Source organism: Coenobita brevimanus, chromosome 79 (genome assembly GCF_032717465.1).
Source record: "Coenobita brevimanus isolate Jiangsu-jjx chromosome 79, ASM3271746v2, whole genome shotgun sequence".
Classification (NCBI taxonomy): Eukaryota; Metazoa; Arthropoda; class Malacostraca; order Decapoda; family Coenobitidae; genus Coenobita; species Coenobita brevimanus.
The window spans coordinates 5,478,705-5,499,462 of NC_137032.1; the positions used below are offsets into that span (position 1 = coordinate 5,478,705).

Sequence of the window (20,758 nt, forward strand, 5' to 3'; positions counted from 1 at the left end):
GGAATTTTTCTAGTTTGAAACCATTATTTCTAGTTCTATCCTGTATGCTCACTTTAAGCACCTCGCTAATATCTCCCTTATTTATTTTCTTCAACCACTTAAACATCTTAATTAAGCCTCCCCTTACTCTACGCCTCTGTAGTGAGTGGAGACATAGTCTTTTTAGTCGGTCTTCACATGACAGGGTCCAAACATCATGTATCATTTTTGTCATTCTTCTCTGTACATTTTCTAACGAGTTAATATCCATTCTATAGTAAGGACACCAAAATTGTACGGCGTAGTTTAATTGTGGCCTTACTAATGCTAGATAAAATTGCAGTATTACTTTTGATGACGTATTGCTCATGCTTCTCGAAATATATCCTAGGACCCTATTTGCTTTACTTCTCGCATTAATACACTGTTGCCTTGGTTTGAGGTCTTTACTAACCGTAACTCCTAGAGCTCTCTCGCATTCCGATTTACTAATTTCTGTGTTATCAAAGCTGTAATTCGTGTCTCCAATGGTCATGTCTACGTTAAGTACTTTACATTTTTCAACGTTAAAATCCATTTGCCAAATTTTAGACCATTTGGACAGTATATAGAGGTCCTTTTGTGAGTTATGGCAATCGTCAGTCGAGTTAATGCTACGCCCTATTTTTGTGTCATCGGCAAATATGCTAATACTGCTAGTGGTTCCTAAGTCTAGATCAGTTATGTATAGGTAATAAATAATAAAGGACCGAGTACTGAACCCTGTGGTACACCGCTAGTTACTAATCCCCTATCCGACTTAGTTCCGTTTATTAATACTCTCTGCTTTCTTCCTTTCAGCCAAGATTCTATCCATTTTAAGACATCGCCGTCTATACCGTATGCACGAACCTTACTAACCAACCTTTCGTGTGGGACCCTATCAAAAGCTTTACTAAAGTCCAGATAAATAATATCATAAGCTTTATCGCTATCTACTGCCTCACAGACCTCCGAGAAGAACGACAAGTATGAGGGTCAGGATCGTCCTTGCCTGAATCCGTGCTGACTTTCATTTATATATACGATAAAATCTTTCTAAGTGTTCACTATTCTTATTTGCCAAAATTGACTCTAGCACTTTTACTACTATTGACGTCAGACTTATCGGACGATATTTCGACGCAGCTGCTTTATCACACTTTTTAAAAATGGGCACTACATTTGCTGTTTTCACGCCTCTGGAACTTCTACTGAAATTAAAGTCATGAAATAACGTTAAAAGTGGCTGACATAATTCATCTTTGGTTTCTTTTATAATTTTTGCATATACTTCGTTCGGACCTGGCGATTTTTGAGGTTTTAACATATTAATTTCTTTCAATATATTATCTTTACTAATGGTGATTTTACTAAGAATATTTTCCGCATTATCACCGTAAATATTCTCTGCTTGAGAGACGAGGTCCAGATTTTCCTTGGTAAAAACTGGTATGAAATAATTATTTAAAATGGAGCACATTTCTTTCGTAATGTCACCTGATTCTGTTCTGAGAGGTCCTATCCTATCTTTATATTTCGTACGGTACATTTAATAAATACCCTTCGCGTTTTCTTTTGATTCACTAGTAACCTTAATTTCATAACTTCTCTTTGCCGTCCGTACCTCCCTCTTTACTTCTCTATTCAAAATCACGTACCAGTTTCATAAGTGTTCAAATATTTCTTTCCTTTGGCGTATGAGTGATTTTAATCTGTTGTTTAATCATCTTGGTTCTGAATTATTCGTTCTTAACGGTTTTGAAGGGATACATCTATCTTGGCCTCCATGTATTATATTTACTAACTCATTATATTTCTCACTGGCCGAACGGCTGCTTGGTACTGGACCTGAGTTAATTCATGTGACCTGAACTACACTCCCACCTATGTCCTGACCTTCCCCAGAGACCTGGCGGACATTCCCACCTGTTTCCTGTCCCTCAGCCATGACCTGAGGTTCCCCACTGATCTGACTCTCCCTAAAGTAGCTATTCTTCCTATGGAATTCCGTTCTAAAATAAGCTCTTAATCCATCGAAATATCCTAGACGAAAATTAGGAACGGTGGAGGGATTTGGAGTAGACCAGACATCCCAAATAAATTTGAACTTAATTTCTTCATGATCGCTATTACGAAGTCGTCCACCAACCTCTATATCATTAATGACATTTTCTTTATTAGCTAAAACCAAATTTAGCCTATTATTACCTCTGGTGGGCTCCCTGATACACTGATAAAGGAAATTATCCTGTACTACCTCTAGAAATTGCTCTGACTCTGCATCCACTGTCTGATTTCGCCAATCCATCCTTGGTAGATTAAGATCTACAATTATTACTAAGCTGGACTGTAACGCTTTCCTAATTTCCTCCCAAAGGTATTTACTATCTGCTCTACTTAATTTTGGAGATGTGTAAATAGCTCCTAAGACTAATTTCTCTCTATTGTTACTAATTTCAACCCAGACACTTTCCGTGTCCCTATTTATTTTAATGTCGGCTTTACTGTAGCAGTTTAATGCATCCTTTACATAAATAGCTACCCTGCCCCCCTTTCTTTCCAGACGGTTTGACACAAAAATATTATAGCCCTTTATCTGATATTCTGCTAAAAATTCTCGAGTGTCTGCATTCATCCAAGTTCACTAATAACGGCAATGTCTATTTTCTTTGTACAGATTAAATGCCTCAGTTCATCCATTTTATTACGTAAATTCCTGCTGTTTGTGTAGTACACTTTCAGATTATTACGAGTAGTTATAGCTGTACCCTGGGACTTTATTTTAATTTTGTTCATAACTGGGAAAATTTTACTTTACTAATAAAACAATTTTTGTACTATCACTTATCGCCCCTCTATCATCGCTTGTTCTGTCCTCGTCATCGTCTGCTCCTTTTGAGGTGCCTGAGTGGATGTATCTACACTAATGGTTAAACTGTTGTTCTTACTTTTGCAAGTCTTGTTGCATCTATCCAAAATTGATGATAATAATTTCTGAGTGTAGTTGCTGTAACTTCCTGTACGTCTAATTCTCACCCTCAAAAAAAAAAAAAAAAAAAAAAAAAAAAAACACTAACTCCTTATCTATCATTCCAGCTAAAACAGTAACTCCCTGTCTAAGATGAGTCCCATCCCAACTATACATGGAACTCCGTCTGTAAAACCAGTCCCAGCCGTCTGTGAAAGGTATTGCAGTATCTTTGCAATACCTTTCAATGTGGCGGTTAAAACCTATCGCCCTGCTCAACCATTTCCTCCCAACTCCCCTCCTAGAAAAAACACCAAGTACTACAAGGGTCCCCCTCTCCCTAACCTTCTCCAACATAACCTTGTACTACCGCCACAGTACCTCACTCCTATGTCTACCAATATCGTTGCCTCCTACACTGAGGCACACAGTGGGTTTGTCTCCACTATCCTTCACGATATTTGATTTTTTTTCCATCACATTACCCATCCTGGTCCCCGGAAAACACACATGTTTAGTGAGTGGTGAATACATGGGTCTGTTTAGATATCTTACCTGGGAGTCTCCAACAATGACAATATTTTTTTTACCTTTCTTGTTCATAGAATACTTACCTATACAGGAAGTTCTCTCACCGCCCTTCTCCCCTACTTCCCTCTCTGCCTTCCCTTCATATTGGTCAGGTAATGCGTCAAATGCATTTGTGGTTTTTATCTCAGCTTGTTTCTTAAGGGTGAACTTTGTAGCACCCTTATGGGCAAGTGTCCAACCTTCCGTCTTTTTTTCTCACTCGTCAAACATTTCCTCCAACAATTTCCTCATTTCTGACTTTTCCTGCCCTAGAACCTGTATCTCCCTCTTCAATTAGAGAAGCTCTTCCTTTAACTCAAGGTAGTCCTTCCCAAAACTTGTAGCGGGGACACAACTCTCCACAGAGGAAGGCATCACCCACACCTTCACACAAAGGTATCACAGGTCACAACACAGCACTATCATAAGTCACTAGCACAGCACTATCATAGGTCATTACAACACACTAGCACAACACCATCACAGATCATTAAACTCCCTGACAATTCTCACAACAGGTGAGGCCAGTGTGGAGGTGTGGCGGCGTGAAGATGGTCCGCTGGGTGTGGCTCTGGAAGGTTCTGTGGTCGGCTTTGGTCTCCTCACCCCAGACCAAGTGTACTGCTGCTGGGGTCTGGCCGGTGGGGCGGTGAGTAGACCATGGATAGAGGCATTGATGGAGGGATGGAATGTGAGAGATGGATAGACAGATGGACAGATAGATAAATAGATGGACAGGAATGGATGGGAGAGAGAGAAAAAAAGAGAAAGATAGATACAGGTAGATAGATAGATCGATAGATGGGTGGTTGGATGAATGGAATGAATGGATGAAGGTACTGATAGATTGCTAGACAGATAGAGAGATAGATAAAATGACTGATGTTTAAGTAAACAGAAGTAGAAAGGGACAGATATACGTAAAGATGAGTAAAGACAGGAAGAGACATACAGACAAAGGCAAACAAATAAAAACAGTTAGACAGGCAGTTATACAAATGTACAGATTGGTAAATGGAAAATGTGCTTACTTGTCTGCAGGTAGCTATGGGTGTGGGCGGTGGGTGGGTGGTGGTGGGCGTGGGAAGTGAGGTGCGTGCAAGAGTGGGTGGAGGAGACAGCCCATGTCATGCAGGACCCCTCACAGACGTATACATAGACGACCCACACCTTTACACTGTTGGCGCTGACGGCTGGCTAAGAATCTGGGAAAGTGAGGCCCTACACGAAGCAGCGTTGAAAGTGGGTGGGGGTCGTGGTGGTGGTGGGGTAGGATGGGAGGAGGGCGGCGTGGGGTGGTGGTGGCTGCAACTGGTAAGAGAGATCCCGGTTCACTCGGGTCCCGGTTCACCAGTCACCCTCATCCCGGTGCCACACACTCCTGCCAACCCGGTGTGGATTGTTCAGGTAAGATTTTACCTTTTTTATTTTTTGTTAGTTTGTGTTCAGATTTGAGTATCATAGCGTCTATATTTTCCACTGCTCTCTCACACAAACTGACCTCTCACATACTGCTCTCTCACAGATCACTGTCACACACCGCTCACACACTTTTCTCTCACACACTGCCCTCTCACTCACTGCTCCCTCCCTATATTCTTTCACGCACTGTTCTTTCACTCACTGCTTTCACACACTCTTCCACTACGTTCTTCGCAGACAGACACTGGCGTGATCTACGGCGTGTGGGAGGGAGATTGGGCTACACACATTCTGCAGCAAGGTCCGAGTGGGCTTGTGAGTGGTGTGGCCCTCTCAGCACCAGCCCAACACCGCCCACTCCTCGCTGCCACCACACACAACAGATACCTCTTCGTTACACAACTCCCGCAGGTCAGTCACGAATGCATTCCTGTTGTCGAGAGGGTGATGATGATGATGATGATGGTGATGATTTACGCTCATTTTGATGGTGCTGGTGCTGATGATGTTAATGATGTCGATTTTGATGTTGATAATTGTTATGTTCATGATACTGATATTGATGGTTAAGCTAATGTTTATTACGTTACTGATGATGATGCATCTGACGATGATAATGATGATAGTGATGTTGATGATGATTATGATGATGATGATTACCTTACCGATAATGATGAAGTTAACAATGATGATGATGAGGAGGAGAAGGATTAAAAGAAAACCATATGTACACTAGACTATTTTACATTTCAGGCCACGACCGAGGACGCCCTTCTAGAGAGCGAGGGAGAGGGAGACGAGTGCAGGATTCGGCGACTGGAGGTTCCGACAGCCCTGGCCCAAGCCGAGGTGGAGGGGCGACCAACTTGCGTCACTTGGATCACTTGTAAGGTACTGAACTGATGGGATAATACCGAACATGTATTCAGTATGGACGGTGCTTTTATCTATCTTAATTTCGAGGAAACTGTCGTGCTTTTGCGGCCTATTTGAATTTGTGGCCCAGATTTGTACTTTCCTTTCTCTGTTTCTTTATCACACCTCATCTTTTCATTTTTAGTGGGAATAATTTTTGTGATGATGATGATGATGATGATGATGATGAGAGTGAGAATAATAATTATGATGACGATGAGTGAGAATAATGATGATGGCAGTGAGGATGATGATGATGATGATGATGATGATGATGTTGAGAGTGAGAATGATAAGGATGTTGGAAATGAAAATAATATTTTTTTGATTATGATGCACGACAATGATGATGATGATGATGATGAAAAGGACGATGATGGTGGTGACGATGATGATGATGATAAAAAGGACGATGATGGTGATGACGATAACGATGATGATGATGATGATGATTACTCTGATGATGGTGACAATACGTTGATGCTGCTGCTGATGATGATGATGACGATGCTACAGGTGACAGGAGAGGAAGACCTGTTGGCTGTGGGGCTGGCAGACGGCTCCATCAACATGTTCATACTCCACGTAGCCCCCAAGACACAGGACACTCGCCTCACACTGATCCAGGTGGAGCGTCCTCACGAGTGTCCTGTCATCCACATCGCCGTTCCACCTGCACCTCAGTCCACACAGCCAAAGGAGAGAGGATCCTCGGTGTGCAGTTTTGTTCAGGTTCCATTATCCTACTATCCATTAGTCTGTTATTCTGCTATTCAATATTGGTAGCATTCATTATCGTATCGTCCATGAGATTGATATCCACATTTCCGTCCCACCCGCACCACAATACTAGTAATGATACTAGCCTACTACTACTACTACTACTACTACTACTACTACTACTAGTAGTAGTAGTAGTAGTAGCAGTATTAGTAAGATCGTCTATTTCTACTTTGCCAACAGATTCTGGCCACGGCTGCTCAGGATCGCCGCATCTTCATCTTTCGACTAGTGAGGGGGGCCAAGCTTACTAAGATGGAGCCTATTGGCTTCCACCAGCTTGATTGTGTGCCAGACAGGATCCATGTGAAGGAGGTGAGTTGTGTGTGTGTGTGTGTGTGTGTGTGTGTGTGTGTGTGTGTGTGTGTGTTCATTTTATATTATTCATTCAAGCCATTCTTTATCGCATATCCCTCTATCCACTCTTTATAACATATCCCTTTATCCACTCTTTGTAACATATCCCTCTATCCACTCTTTATAACATATCCCTCTATCCACTCTTTATAACATACCTGTGGGAAATATTTTCCCCCAGAGCAGTTGCGCTCTCTACTTTTTATAATGGTCGTCCCTGGTTAGAGTGCAGAGGAAAACCTGAGATCGTTATTTACAATTCAAGCGGTTTTTACAACCCAGAAATTACGTTCTCTTTAATAATTCTTATTATTAGTAAATTAAAAGCTACTGCGTCTAACCCTAGTGGACAACTATATTGTGAACACATGTAATTATATGAAAATTTCCACTGACCTAAACTGCGTCTGCGCATTGGATGACGTGTCTGAATATGGAAAGACCCTCATGTAAAAGCAGATGAGGGTTTAGCATTTTCATAGGTAAATGGTATATTTGGTTTGGCTTTAGTTTAATTAAATCTAAGATTAATTTGTTAGATTCGCCCTGTATATGTCATGATGTAAACTAACTGTATTTAGCATTGTAATTAATTAATAGTTGGCACCCCTACAATTCTATGAGGAACTAGGGGCCCGCCATTTTTAGCACTCTGCGGACTTTGATGGATGGTTGTGGAGAGCGCAGAAGTGTATTCGTTGTTCTCTCCTTTAGCGTTATAGGGCTGCCTCACCAGCAATAGTTTTGTACATAGACCCAATAAAGTTAGGTTAGCTAGATCTCATTTTCCTCCCAGGCCTATTAGAGATATAGTAGGTGTCTATATCTACCTACCGAGATCGCCTTTGCTTACTCACCTCTGAAGTATACCCCCCACTGATCGTTCTGGGGTGTGAGATACACACAGGCACATCCTCCCGAGAGTGGTTTGAGAGGGAAATCTCAGACTAGCTGTGTCGTCCCCGGGTAATTTGCCCCTTGGTCGTTTTTCTCTTTCTTCCCACTTCTCCCTTTAGGGGGAAGTGATACCTATGGCGGACGTCCCTGCTGCCTCCCCCCCCTTCAGGGGGGGAAGTAGTCCTGACCGACCCCCGACAGTCTCACGGACGGACTGCCCCCAGACTGAACGGCCCCAGACACGTACCCCGCTAGACATTAATGTAAACAACGCCTCCTTCATGTTACTTCATGTGTTTGGTTCCACTCCCCTCTCCAGCCTCAATCCCTTCATCATCAAGAAGGTGATTGATGGGTGTGCCGGTGAGGTGGAACAGGTGAAAAAACTTGCTAGTGGGGACCTTCTAGTAAAGACCGTAAACTCACGCCAGGTAAAGGATTTGATGATGCTGAGTAAATTCCACTGTTATGATGTTGTGCCGACGATCCCTCACTCCATGAATTCCTGTAAAGGTGTTATCACCTGCAGGGACCTCATGGTAATGGAAGAGGACGACATCAACCGTGAACTTGCTCAGCAAGATGTAGTTGATGCACTTTTCATAACACTTCCAGGAAGGCAAAAGGGCGAAGACAGCCACAGTAGTTTTGACTTTTGGCAAAGTATCTCTCCCTACTAATGTGAAAGTAGGACACGAAATTATCAATTGAGACCATACATTCCCAATCCCCTTCGTTGTGCAAAGTGTCAGCTCTATGGACACCACGAAAAGGCTTATCGGGCTTCCAACTTCGTGTGTGGCAGGTGCGCGACTGTAGGACATTGTGCTGAACACTGTACATCCGAGACTGAATGTTGCTTCCATTGTAAGGATGCTCACCCCACTTCCTCTGGGGTTTGTCCCAAGTGGAAGGAGGAGAAAGAGGTCTGCACAGTGAAAGCGACTGAGGGCATATTCTTTTACAATGCTAGAAAGAGGTGAAGGAGTTGCATGCAACTCCCAAGCCTAATGTCTCCTATGCATCGGCGGTTGTGTCCCGTCCCGTGATGTGCACCGTGGAGACACAGACTGACTTTACTTTCGCTCCTCATGTCACTCGCCCTATCTCTCAGTCTGGACCCCCTGTATGTTCCAACTTCCTTACAGACATCCCTGTCGCTACTTCTTACTCTCAGGCTTCCGCTGCTCATTCGCAGTCGGTGCGGCCAAAATCGAAGTCTGACAAGTCTGATAAGATTAATCTGACCACCCTCACCAAGCCGGCACGTCCTCATGTCCTTCCCACTCCTGGTCCAGCAAGGGAGAGAAAGAATAGCTCTTCCTCGGTGGAGTCTGGGAGCCTTGTTATTGATAAGAATATGGAGGTTTCCACGAGCAAGCACCGGGATAGGTTCCCCGGTAGTCGCTCGCCTGCTGGCGGGCAGCAAGAAAAGACCAAGCACACAGGCCCCCAACGAAAATCTTAAACTGCCGCATTCACTGTGTTACAGAGGAATTGTAGGGGTCTTAGGAATAAATTACACAATATAGCTATCTTGCTTTCACTATACAGGCCAGACGTTGTTTGTTTACAGGAGATGCGCCTGGAGGATCATCCTGATCCTCCACAGTTCCAACACTACCACTCGTATAGAAGATATGAAGGTCACGGAGTTGCCATATACACACACAAATCACACCCACAAACGGAAGCGATTCTAAATTCTACTCTGGAAGCTGTCGCATGCAGAGTAAAATTTAATAACACGTATCTGTCTATTTGCTCTCTGTACTGTCCTCCACACGGCCCCATTGATAGTGATGCTTTAAATTCACTAGTTGAACATCTACCTAGGAATAAGTTAGTGTTGGGGAACTTTAACGCCCATCACTATCAATGGGGTAGCTTGAGGATTGATGGTCGTGGGGAGGAAGCAGCCGACCTAATACTACAGTCCAACCTGTCTTCTGAACGATGGTAGAGCAACTCGTGTAGATGATCGTACTGGTAACTTTTCGGCCATTGACTTATCTTTGGCCTCCCCTGGTATACAACAAGATTTCTCATGGGACCCTTATGACGACTCCTTGGGAAGTGATCATTTACCCATCTGTCTTTCCTATACACGTGACATCGTTTCGGACCCTCCACCTCCAAAATTTAACTATAAGAAAGCAGACTGGGGATCCTTCTCAAGGATCGCCAATTTAGATATATCTGGGGAGACCATAGATGTTAAGGTCGAAAATGTAACTACTTCCATATTACACGCAGCTAAGGCTGCTATTCCCAAGACTTCTACAGTTCATGTGAAGCATAGAGCACATTGGTGGACGCTGGATTGCCGAGAAGCATTAAAGAGACGCAATAGGAGATACAGGATTTTTGATAGTCAGCCCACTGAGGAAAATTTTATTGCATACAAACAGGCAAGGGCTGAGACAAGGAGAATAATAAGGGCCAAACGTGACTCCTGGTGGTCCTTTGTGTCCGCGGTGACTCGTACAATGTCATTATGTAAAGTCTGGTCCACAATAAGAATATTAAATAATAAAGGCCCATATTTTCCTGTCACCACCCTGCAGGTGAATAACACCATCTATGACGAGCCCGTGGACATTGCTAACATCCTCGCCAGGAGTTTTTCTCATATAATTAGCTCAGCCAATTATGATCCACGTATTCAACATCATAAACGCATGGCTGAGCTACAGTTAATTGACTTTGCCACAGATGACTTAGACTCCCCGTACAACCAAGAGTTTATGCTAGATGAACTGCTCCTTGCCCTTAAATCCTGTAAAGACATCAGCCCTGGACCTGACACCATCACATACGGTATGATCCAGCCTCTTAACCCCTTAACTGCGGGGCGTCACTTTCGTGACGCTTGGGAGCAAGGGATCATACCGGGGGGCATCGCTTTTGTGATTCTGTGTTATTTTGAATTCACCCGGGCTTCCAAGTGGGGGCTTGTATCATGTATCAGTACTGCCAATGTCCAACACTAGTCAGCAATCCTAATCTCATCTGTACTCCCATCCATTGTTGACAATTTAGCCATTTCTCCCCGTTCTTGACTCCCCTCCCTACCCCCCCTCCATTACCCTATCCTCTCGCCTGCCCGGCCGTGCTACGCTAAGTAAATCTTCCCTGGAATTTTTCACTGATTTCATCCATTGAAATAAGCCCTATGTCCTATTCTTATACCAAATAATATATACAAGAAAGAAATAAGGTAAGTGAGAGTGCCATACACCTGGAATTGGCTAATTATCACCTGACAACACCTCACGTGCACTCGTTCGCTAATTTTCGCTGTTTTTTTCCCCTTGAAATATGCCCTATAATCTATTTTCGTAATAAATATACATGTAAGGAGGGAAGGGAGAAGCCTAAGTGATATTTACATTCACCTGGAACTACCTAATTTATAATGTATTGTCTAGATTTCCTGCCAATCATATCAGTGCTAAACAAAGATGTTTCAAGATCTAACATTGGTAGCTCTGAATATATATCTCCTAGTAGGCCTCTAATCTATTTTCGTAATAAATATACATGTAAGGAGTGAAGGGAGAAGCCTAAGTGATATTTACATTCACCTGGAACTACCAAATTTATAATGTATTGTCTAGATTTCCTGCCAATCATATCAGTGCTAGACTTAGCTGTTTCAAGAAGTAATATTGGTAACTCTGAATAACCCCTTAGCAGGCCTCCATGCTGGCCCTCCGTTATCAGTTTACTCTCATCTTCCGAAGCGAGGATACGTATGTTTCTTCTTGCTGACTTCAAGGCCTTTTTTCACCCCCATGCAAATGGCCCTGTGACCTTTATCCCCTACTAAACCTCGTGTGGAAAGAGGTAAAGGGCTGACAATTGACAAAAGAGTGACTACGATCTTTCTATTGAGTAAAACAGTGCAAGTGGAATTGTAAATAATGTGTAAATAATGTGTAAACAGCAAGTGAAAGTAATGAATGTAAATATACGTGAACAATGGAAAATAGTTTTATAAGTTATTTCAAGTGACAGTGCACAACACAGTGTAAATAAAATAGAAATGTAAATAACGTAAATAAAATAGAGAACGTAAATAGAAATGTAAATGAGTAGTATTATAAGAATACGAGTATATACCCTAGGAGTAATGAAAGTGAAAGTTTCACTCTAGCATGTCTGAATGCTATGAGTTATGAGAGTGAAGATGAAAGTGACATTCACTCTCAATGCCAGTATACAGGACGAGAAAGTGAATGCTACGTATTTTACTGAAAGAAATTGAATCCCTACAGTGACAATAAACTAATACTACTGAAGGACACTTATGGATAAAGACTGTAGATATATATAAGTGTTATATAGTAATAGAAATATAAAGTGTGAGGGATTTTATGAATAATAAATGACAGACTACCAAGAGCGAACTAGTGCCAGTGCGACGATCAGACGCGCTCGTAATTTCCATTACTTTCACAGTGTTTTTTTTTTTTAGTATGGATCCCAAACTACTTGAAAATTGTAGAATAGTGTTTATAGTGTTTGTATCTGGCTGTGGTAATCATATTACGGGTTGTCGGGAAGTGTAAAATGGAGACTTCGTTACCCTACTTCAGAGGTCTCCACAAGTCCTACGGTAACCGACGAAGGCTCAACAATCATTCCAGGAGAAAGCTGAAGGTATGTGCCATAAGCATATGTAATTTTATTATTCTAGGATTAATAACTGATTTTTGGCAAATATTTTTTGAGAGTCTGTCGGAGCCCAAATAACCCCGTGGCACACGCAAGTCATTGGTAAACAAGCCCGCGGTGTAGGGGTTAATCAGGACAGCCTAATTGTGATGTTAGCATTGTACAATGAGATTTGGGCATCTCGAACGTTCCCAAACCCACGGCACTTTGCGCACGTCATACCGATACCCAAAGAGGCTGGTCGTCTTATGAATCCCACTTCATTTCGTCCTATTGTGTTGACTTCTTGTCTATGTAAGGTCATGGAACGTATGGTAAACAACAGGCTTCTTTTTGTTTTAGAGTTGAAGAATTTGTTAAATGATCAACAATGTGGCATCCATAAATACAGAAGTTCACTAGATCATTTAATGAATTTGGAGCCTTGTATTGCAGAGGCATTTGCCAAGAAAGAATTCATGATAGGGGTGTTCTTGGACATCCATAAAGCCTATGACATGACATGGCGATACGGTATACTAATGAAGCTCTATGCTTATGGTTTAATAGGAAATTTGCCTATTTTTATTTCAAATTTCTTAAGGGACAGGACTTTCTCTGTCAAATTGCCCTGTAACGTAACATCAGATATATTTATCCAGGAAAATGGGGTGCTGCAGGGAAGTGTGCTTAGTCCTACTTTATTTAGCATTATGATCAATGATATTCTGTCATCAGCTCCCATCCCCAGGAATCTTAAATTCTCACTCTACTCTGACGATTGTGCAATATGGCACTCTTCCCATAACGCACAATTTTCGGCTGGGCGGATTCAAGCAGCCCTTGACTCCGTCCACGAATGGCCCTTGCAGTGGGGATTTAAGTTTTTCGTTCCTAAGTGTGCCGCAGTAGTCTTCACTAATTGTAATGTACCAAATTTGTGCTTAACTTTGGATAATCAGGCGGTACCTTTTCTTCAGAATTCTGTAAAGTTTTTGGGAATACATTTTAATCGTCAGTTGAACTTCAAAATTCAAGGTAGGGTAGTGGATGTTGGAGTGCCCCTGGTGAGAGAGGATAGTGTTTGGAAACTCCCTGTACTGTTGTTTGCAGATGATACTGTGTTGTTGAGTGAAGACGAAGGGGAGCTGCAAGGCTTGGTGGATGAGTTTGGGAGTGTGAGTAAGAAACGGAATCTAAAGGTGAATGTAGGGAAGAGTAAAGTGATTGTCTTTGAGAGAGGTGAAGTCAGTGAATGTACAGCGAGGTTGGATGGTGAGGAATTGGAAAATGTGAGTACATTTAAGTATTTGGGTAGTGTGATGAGTAAGGATGGAGGTTTGGATGGTGAAGTGCTTGAAAGGGTACAGCAGGGAAGAAAGGTTGCTGGTTCTTTGAAAGCAGTGATAAGAAACAGGGAAGTGAGCATGGAAGTGAAAAAGTTACTACATGACAGTATTGTGGTACCAACTCTAACGTATGGAAGTGAAGCTTGGACGTTGTTGGAAGGACACAAGTCAAGAGTGAGAGCAGTGGAAATGAGTTATTTAAGAGGAGCCTGTGGAGTCACATGGAGAGACAGGCTGACGAATGAGGATATAAAGGAGCGTTGTGGTGTGGATGTGATGTGGATGTGATAGGAAGCGTTATGAGGAACACACTGAGGTGGTTTGGCCATGTGGAGAGGATGGAGGGTGAAAGACTGACGAAGAGAGTGTATGTGAGTGAGGTGGAGGGGGGAAGAGGGAGGGGGAGGCCGAGGATGAGATGGAGGGATAGGGTGGAGAGGTATATGAGAGAGGGGTGTGTGAGTTGGGAGCAGGGGAGTGAAATGGCAGGGGACAGGGCGACTTGGAGGCGATTTGTTTATGGTCACCCCAAACGGGATTGAGGCGTCTGGCAATAGATAGATAGATAGATAGAATTTGCTTGCTCGTTGTGATAAATCAGTAAATGTCCTCAAGTACCTAGCGGGTACTACCTGGGGTGCCGACAGAAAATCGTTATTAATGGTGTATAAGTCCCTTATTCGATCGAAGCTAGACTATGGCACACAGGTATATGGCTAGGCATCCGATGCCACGCTGAAAGGATTGGATGTGTTGCAGAATAAATGTTTGCGAATGTGTCTTGGAGTCATCCAGTGTACCTGTGTAGCTCGTATGGAAGTGGAGGCGAATGTGCCTCCCCTCCGTATTCACCGTGACCACCTGGCTTGGTCCTATGGCTCAGAACATCAAGGAAAAGTAATATCGGCAATGTGGCCTGTACCCCCCTGCATCAATACCACCACCTTCTGCGGGGGGTGCGTCGGCCACTTGCCATTTGCCTCCACTTACTGACTCAGGAGCTTGGTGTGGACCTCAGTGACTGTGACAAGTTGGTGTTTAAAAATATAGCGCCTTGGGAGCCACCTGGGTTTACTGTTGATGTATCATGGCTCCCAGCACCAAAGGCCCAGGCGCCGGAGGCGGAGGTCCATCACTTGTTTTGTAACATCATCATTCGTCACTTGGGGTCCCACCAATTGTACACCGATGGTTCCAAGTCGAGTGAATGTGCGGGTGCTAGTGTATGGTCGACTGAATGTACCCTCAGGTATTGGTTGCTGACTCATACATCTGTGTTTACCTCCGAACTTTTTGCTGTTGACAAAGCCATAGACTATGCTTTCAATAGGCATGACTCATTTGTCATATTTTCAGATTCAAAATCAGCCCTTCAGGCAATTGCATCTTGTACTACGGACTCTCACGAGATCCAGGGCCGCATCGTTAATAAGTTGCATTCATGCAACAAGTCATTCACGCTGATCTGGGTGCCTGGTCATTGTCACATCTACGGCAATGAGCAGGCTGACTTACTTGCAAAGTCGGCTGTAGAGCTCGAGGAGACTTTGGGACGTTCCTCGTGATCTACGGTTGAGTCTCTCTCTCGGAAAGAAATCAATAAATCTTCTGTGGCAAGGTCAGTGGATCAGACTAAATATTCGAACGTGTAGGCCGTACCTGGGCGACTGGGCCACTGCCAACCGTCCCGGTCGCCTGGAAGAAAAAGTGTTGGCGCGGTTATGGCTTAATGCCACCATGCTTATTCACATGAAACCTTATATGGAAAAACGATTCCCACCGCACTGTGATATCTGTGATGCGGTGTTATCTATCAGTCATATCATCCTGCACTGTCGGCGATTTATTCGTGAACACGCTTCACTTATAAATTACCGCGGCACAGCAGACGTCCCCTTCATCCTTTCCACCATCCTGGGTGATGGGGACATTGTTATGATTGATAAATTGATGGCTTTCTTGAGAAAGACCGGACTGATCAGAGTGATGTGACTTTTTTACTATATGGTTTTGTTTTTTGACTGTAATTATGTATATATTGTACTATTAATTAGGGTTGACAGTTGACATATTTGAAACAGTTCCTCCTTCCCACTCATCTATTTCTAATATTGATGTCTCCTACATTAAACCCCGTTCCTCGACTGACAGTCACCAGCTGATGAGTGTAACTGTGCAATATAGAAAAGTATTGGGCAGTTGCAGTCGATGGTGGTCTGTTGGGCGAGGTCCTTCACTTTTAGTACATGTAATGTAAATACCTTATACCACCATATTTAAGTTGTTCTAATTAGGGCCGACAGCTGACGTGTATGGAAATGTTCCTGACTCGTCTGGTTCCCTTTCATATATTGATGTCTCCTATATTAGGTTGTGCCTCGACTGACAGTCACCAGGTGATGAGTGCAGGTATGTAATGTAGAAAGGCATTACATATCTGCAGTCGATGGTGTTCTGTTAGTCGAGGTATTTTTACCATTAGTGTTGGTCTAGCTATTTGTCTCTGTAGGATTTAGTATAGGTTAGCGGTTTGTCTGTTAGGTGATTAGTTTTAGGGTCCTTAGATTAAGTTTTTCTTTATAATATACTGTAAGGTATAAAAAATATAAAACCAAGAAAAAATTTAAAAAATAAAAATAAAAAAAATAAATAAAATAAAAATTATTATATATATATATATATATGTACGTGTGCATGAAAGTGTGTCTATATGTATGCATGGAAGTGTGTGTGTGTGTATGTATGTACATATATATGTTTGTATATATATGTATATAAGTTTATATATATATATATATATATATATGTATATATATATATCTATATATATACACATACATATATGCGGCCTTAATGACCAGGGGCTTCGGCCCAAATGGTTGATAGGCCAAAAAAAAAAGACCCCCCCCCAAAAAAAAAGCACTCTGCTCCTAGACCTCATCGAGTTAGCACTTTGCTGCTAGACTCCGTCGAGCTAGCAGCTTGTATATACACACCTCAAAGTCGCTTGACAGCCCAAGCAACGACACAAAAGCAGGCTCATCGTCATCTGTTGTTCGAGACTCCCTAGCTAAGTAACCTTTACGAATTGGCCAATTCAAGGGGGGATTAGCTAAGAGATAGAAGAGAATTAGTAGGTGAGTTAAGGTGCAAGTTATGGTTCACCTAACCTTATGAGACTTGTCTGAATTTAGTTAAGGACAATTTTAGGGACGAGTGGGGACCTAAGAGTTGTTTACTAGAAATTTCTTACATCTTGGTGTCCGACCGAGGATACCGAGTTATATTAGAATAAATATTTTTCACACTTCCGGTGCCTTGAGTAAGGAGCCCCGATTTGTTTACCAGAAACTTAAATATTTTTCACATTTTTGGTGCCCCTACCGAGTGAGGATAGCAGATGTGTGCCGAAGCACTGAAGGTGTTTAAAGCTGGCGTTGTTGGGCATAATTTTTTCTACCACGTTCGGTTGAAGTGGATGACGTGGAAATACGCATATACAGAGCCCCAGGTGGAAGGGCAAGTTCCTTCTTTAATAAGATCTGGTGTTCTGGGGAGTTTCCAGCTTGTTGGGGTGTTGCTGTAGTTATCCCCATCCCCAAACCAGATAAGGACCACCTACAGGCGACGAATTATCGACCTATTTCTTTGACGTCTTGTATATGTAAAGTTTTGGAAAAGATGGTGAATGTTAGGCTTGTGTGGTTTTTAGAGATAGGTGACTTCATAGCTCCTGCCCAGTATGGTTTTCAAAAAATGCGATCTACCTCTGATGCACTGCTGTCCTTGGAATCTTCTGTCTGTGAGGCTTTCTCCACTAACCAACATCAGGTCACAGTCTTCTTCGATCTGGAGAAGGCATATGACACTGCCTGGCATCATGGCATTTTACTCTCTCTTCACGATTTTGGTCTTCGTGGGTGCTTGCCTATTTTTATTCAACAGTTTTTACCTAACAAAATTTTAAGGGTGCAAATGGGAGGAGTGCTTTCTAATGCCCGAGCACTAGAAGATGGCGTACCACAGGGGAGTATCCTTTGTGTTACTCTGTTTGCTGTAGCTATTATCAGTGTTATCAGTGTACTTCCCGCCGGTGTAAGAGGATCACTATATGTCGATGACTTCTCAATTTCCTTCACCGTGTCTAGAATGTCTCTGATAGAGAGGAAGTTGCAGCTCGCTCTCAATAGAGTTTCTGATTGGGCAGAATCTTGCAGTTTCCATTTTTCTTCAACAAAGACAGTGGCTATGCATTTTTGTCGTCTTCGAGGGGTTCACCCAGATCCTGACTTGTATCTCTACGGTAGGAGAATATCCTGTGTGGAAGAGACGCGGTTCCTGGGTCTTCTGTTTGATAGACGACTAACCTGGGTTCCTCATATTCGTTCTGTTAAGGTGGCTTGTCTTAAAGCTTTGAGTCTTTTGAAAGTTTTAGCCTCTTGGGGTGCTGACTGTTAGACTATGCTCATCTTGCATTGGTTTCTTATTCTTCCTAAACTTGAATATGGATGTGAGGTCTACTCCTCTACAACAGATGCCCGTCTCCAGTTGTTAAATTCTGTGCATCATGCTGGTGTACGTCTGGCAACTGGGGCATTCAGATCATCCCCGATTCCATGTTTGGTGGTGGATGCTGGTGTACTCCCCTTGGATTTGCGATGCCAGTTGCTAATGATGAGGTGTTGATATCATCTTCACCGCATTCCAGACTCAATTTCTTGTGCAATCGTCTCCCGGGATTCCCAATCTTCTGTTTATGACACCCATCCTAATTTCCCAAAGCCATTTGGTTACAGGGTCCGGTCTGTTATGTCAGCCCTCTCTGTCCCGAGACTGGCAATTTGTCCACATTGGATCCAGAGGGTGGATTCTTGGCTACTCCTTCATGTGACATTTTGTAGATCCCTTGTTGAAAAGAAGGACTCACTTCCCTCTCAGGTGTCTCTCTCTTTTTAGAACATGCCTCCATTAATGAGGGTTCTGTCCCCGTCTATACTGACGGGTCTAAGACTGATACTAGAGTAGGATTTGGTGTTGTCTTCCCTTCCTTTAGTAAGGAAGGTAGCCTTCCTGGCATTACATCAGTGTATATGGTGGAACTGACTGCAATTTTATATGCTCTTAAAATCATGTTTATTCTCCCCCAATCCGTGTTTGTGATTTTTACTGACTCACGTAGTGCTCTGTCTGCGCTGGAGTCTTTTAATGCATCCCATCCATTGATTATATCAATTTTAGAGTGGCTTTTTTTCTTGGCCATAGTGGTCGCCATGTGAACTTCTGTTGGGTTCCCGCACATGTTGGTGTGGTGGGCAATGAGAGGGGAGATACTTTAGCTAAACCTGCGTCTTCTCGACAACCCCCAACCAACTACCCACTTCCTGCTTCCGATGTAACACCTTACTTGCGGTACGCAGTTCGTACATGTTGGCAGAGACACTGGGATGTTGTTTCTCATAATAAACTAAAAGAAATCTTTCAGAGAGTGGTTGTGCCAAGGGTTCTTCCCTCCATGTCTCGGCGACTGGAGGTGGCTCTTGCCAGGCTTCGCATTGGGCATTCTCGGCTTACACATGGATTCCTCATGGGCGGTGAGACTCAACCGTACTGTGATGACTGCCTTGTTCCCCTTACTGTCCGTCACTTGCTTGTTGAGTGTCCGTGTCTGGGGGATCTACGTCGGAGATTCCTCTACAGGCATAAGGGGGCAGATGGTGCCTACTGTTTGTCATCGATGATCGGTGAAGCCTCTAGCAATTTTACTGATGTTTTTAGTTTTCTTCAGGAGGCAGGCCTCCTTCCACTTTTTTAAGTAATTGATATTTTATATATTATTCATTTATTATTTTCAGTGTTTTATTCCTACTAACAGATATTAAATTTATTTTGAATATGCACTTTATATTTTGCTGCGTCTTTTATTTTGTTGTTCGGCGGCATATGACCCCGGCAGTTGCGCCGCCAAATTTTAATTATTTTCAATCAATCAATCAACATCTTGGTGCCCGACCGAAGATACCGAGTTTTATATATATATATATATATATAATTTTTTTTTCACGTTTCTGGTGCCTTGAGTGAGAAGCCCCGATTTTTTTACCAGAAACTTAAATATTTTTCACAATACCCCTCTGTCCACTTTTCATCACATATCCCTCCATCCACTCTTTATCACATATCTCTCTAACCACTCTTTATCACATATCCCTCTATCCACTCTTTATCACATATCCCTCTATCCACTGTTTCTCACATATCCCTCTATCCACTCTTTATCACATATCCCTCTATCCACTCTTTATCACATATCTCTCTAACCACTCTTTATCACATATCCCTCTATCCACTCTTTATCACATATCCCTCTATCCACTCTTTATCTCATATCCCTCTATCCACTGTTTCTCACATATCCCTCTATCCACTCTTTATCACATATCCCTTTATGCACTCTTTATCACATATCCCTCTATCCACTTTCTACCTCCACAGGAAGTAGTTCAAGCTGAGTTACCAGATGGCCTAATGGTGGAACTCCCTACCTGTTGTCCTTCCACCACCACCACCACCACCAACAACAACCTACCCTCTCCCTCCACCCCCACCAACGTCCCCGCCCGCACCGCCACAGACTCGTGGCTTCTGCAGCAGTACACGGGCGCGAAGGAAGCGTGGCAGGGCGTCAGGGTGGTGAGGCAACAGCTTCTGCGTGAGATGGCTGCTGCGTCTCACCCTCAAGGAAAGGAACTGCCGATCATAATGACTCTTGCCTCGTGAGTAGCACTGTTTTATTTATTTTTTTATTTATATTATTGTCACCACCAGATATCATCACTCAGCT

At 42.8% G+C, this 20,758-nt stretch overlaps 1 protein-coding gene across 1 annotated transcript in view; it reads left to right on the forward strand.

Moving 5' to 3' along the window:
* The window catches only part of LOC145408985 (uncharacterized), a 50,104-nt gene that overhangs the window by 9,609 nt on the left and 19,737 nt on the right, over positions 1-20,758 (forward strand). The window contains exons 3-9 of the mRNA XM_080279557.1: positions 4,057-4,187; positions 4,580-4,945; positions 5,198-5,371; positions 5,714-5,851; positions 6,392-6,601; positions 6,839-6,970; positions 20,512-20,690. Of these exons, the coding sequence (XP_080135683.1) occupies positions 4,057-4,187; positions 4,580-4,945; positions 5,198-5,371; positions 5,714-5,851; positions 6,392-6,601; positions 6,839-6,970; positions 20,512-20,690 (1,330 nt within the window). The remainder of the gene's footprint in view (positions 1-4,056; positions 4,188-4,579; positions 4,946-5,197; positions 5,372-5,713; positions 5,852-6,391; positions 6,602-6,838; positions 6,971-20,511; positions 20,691-20,758) is intronic.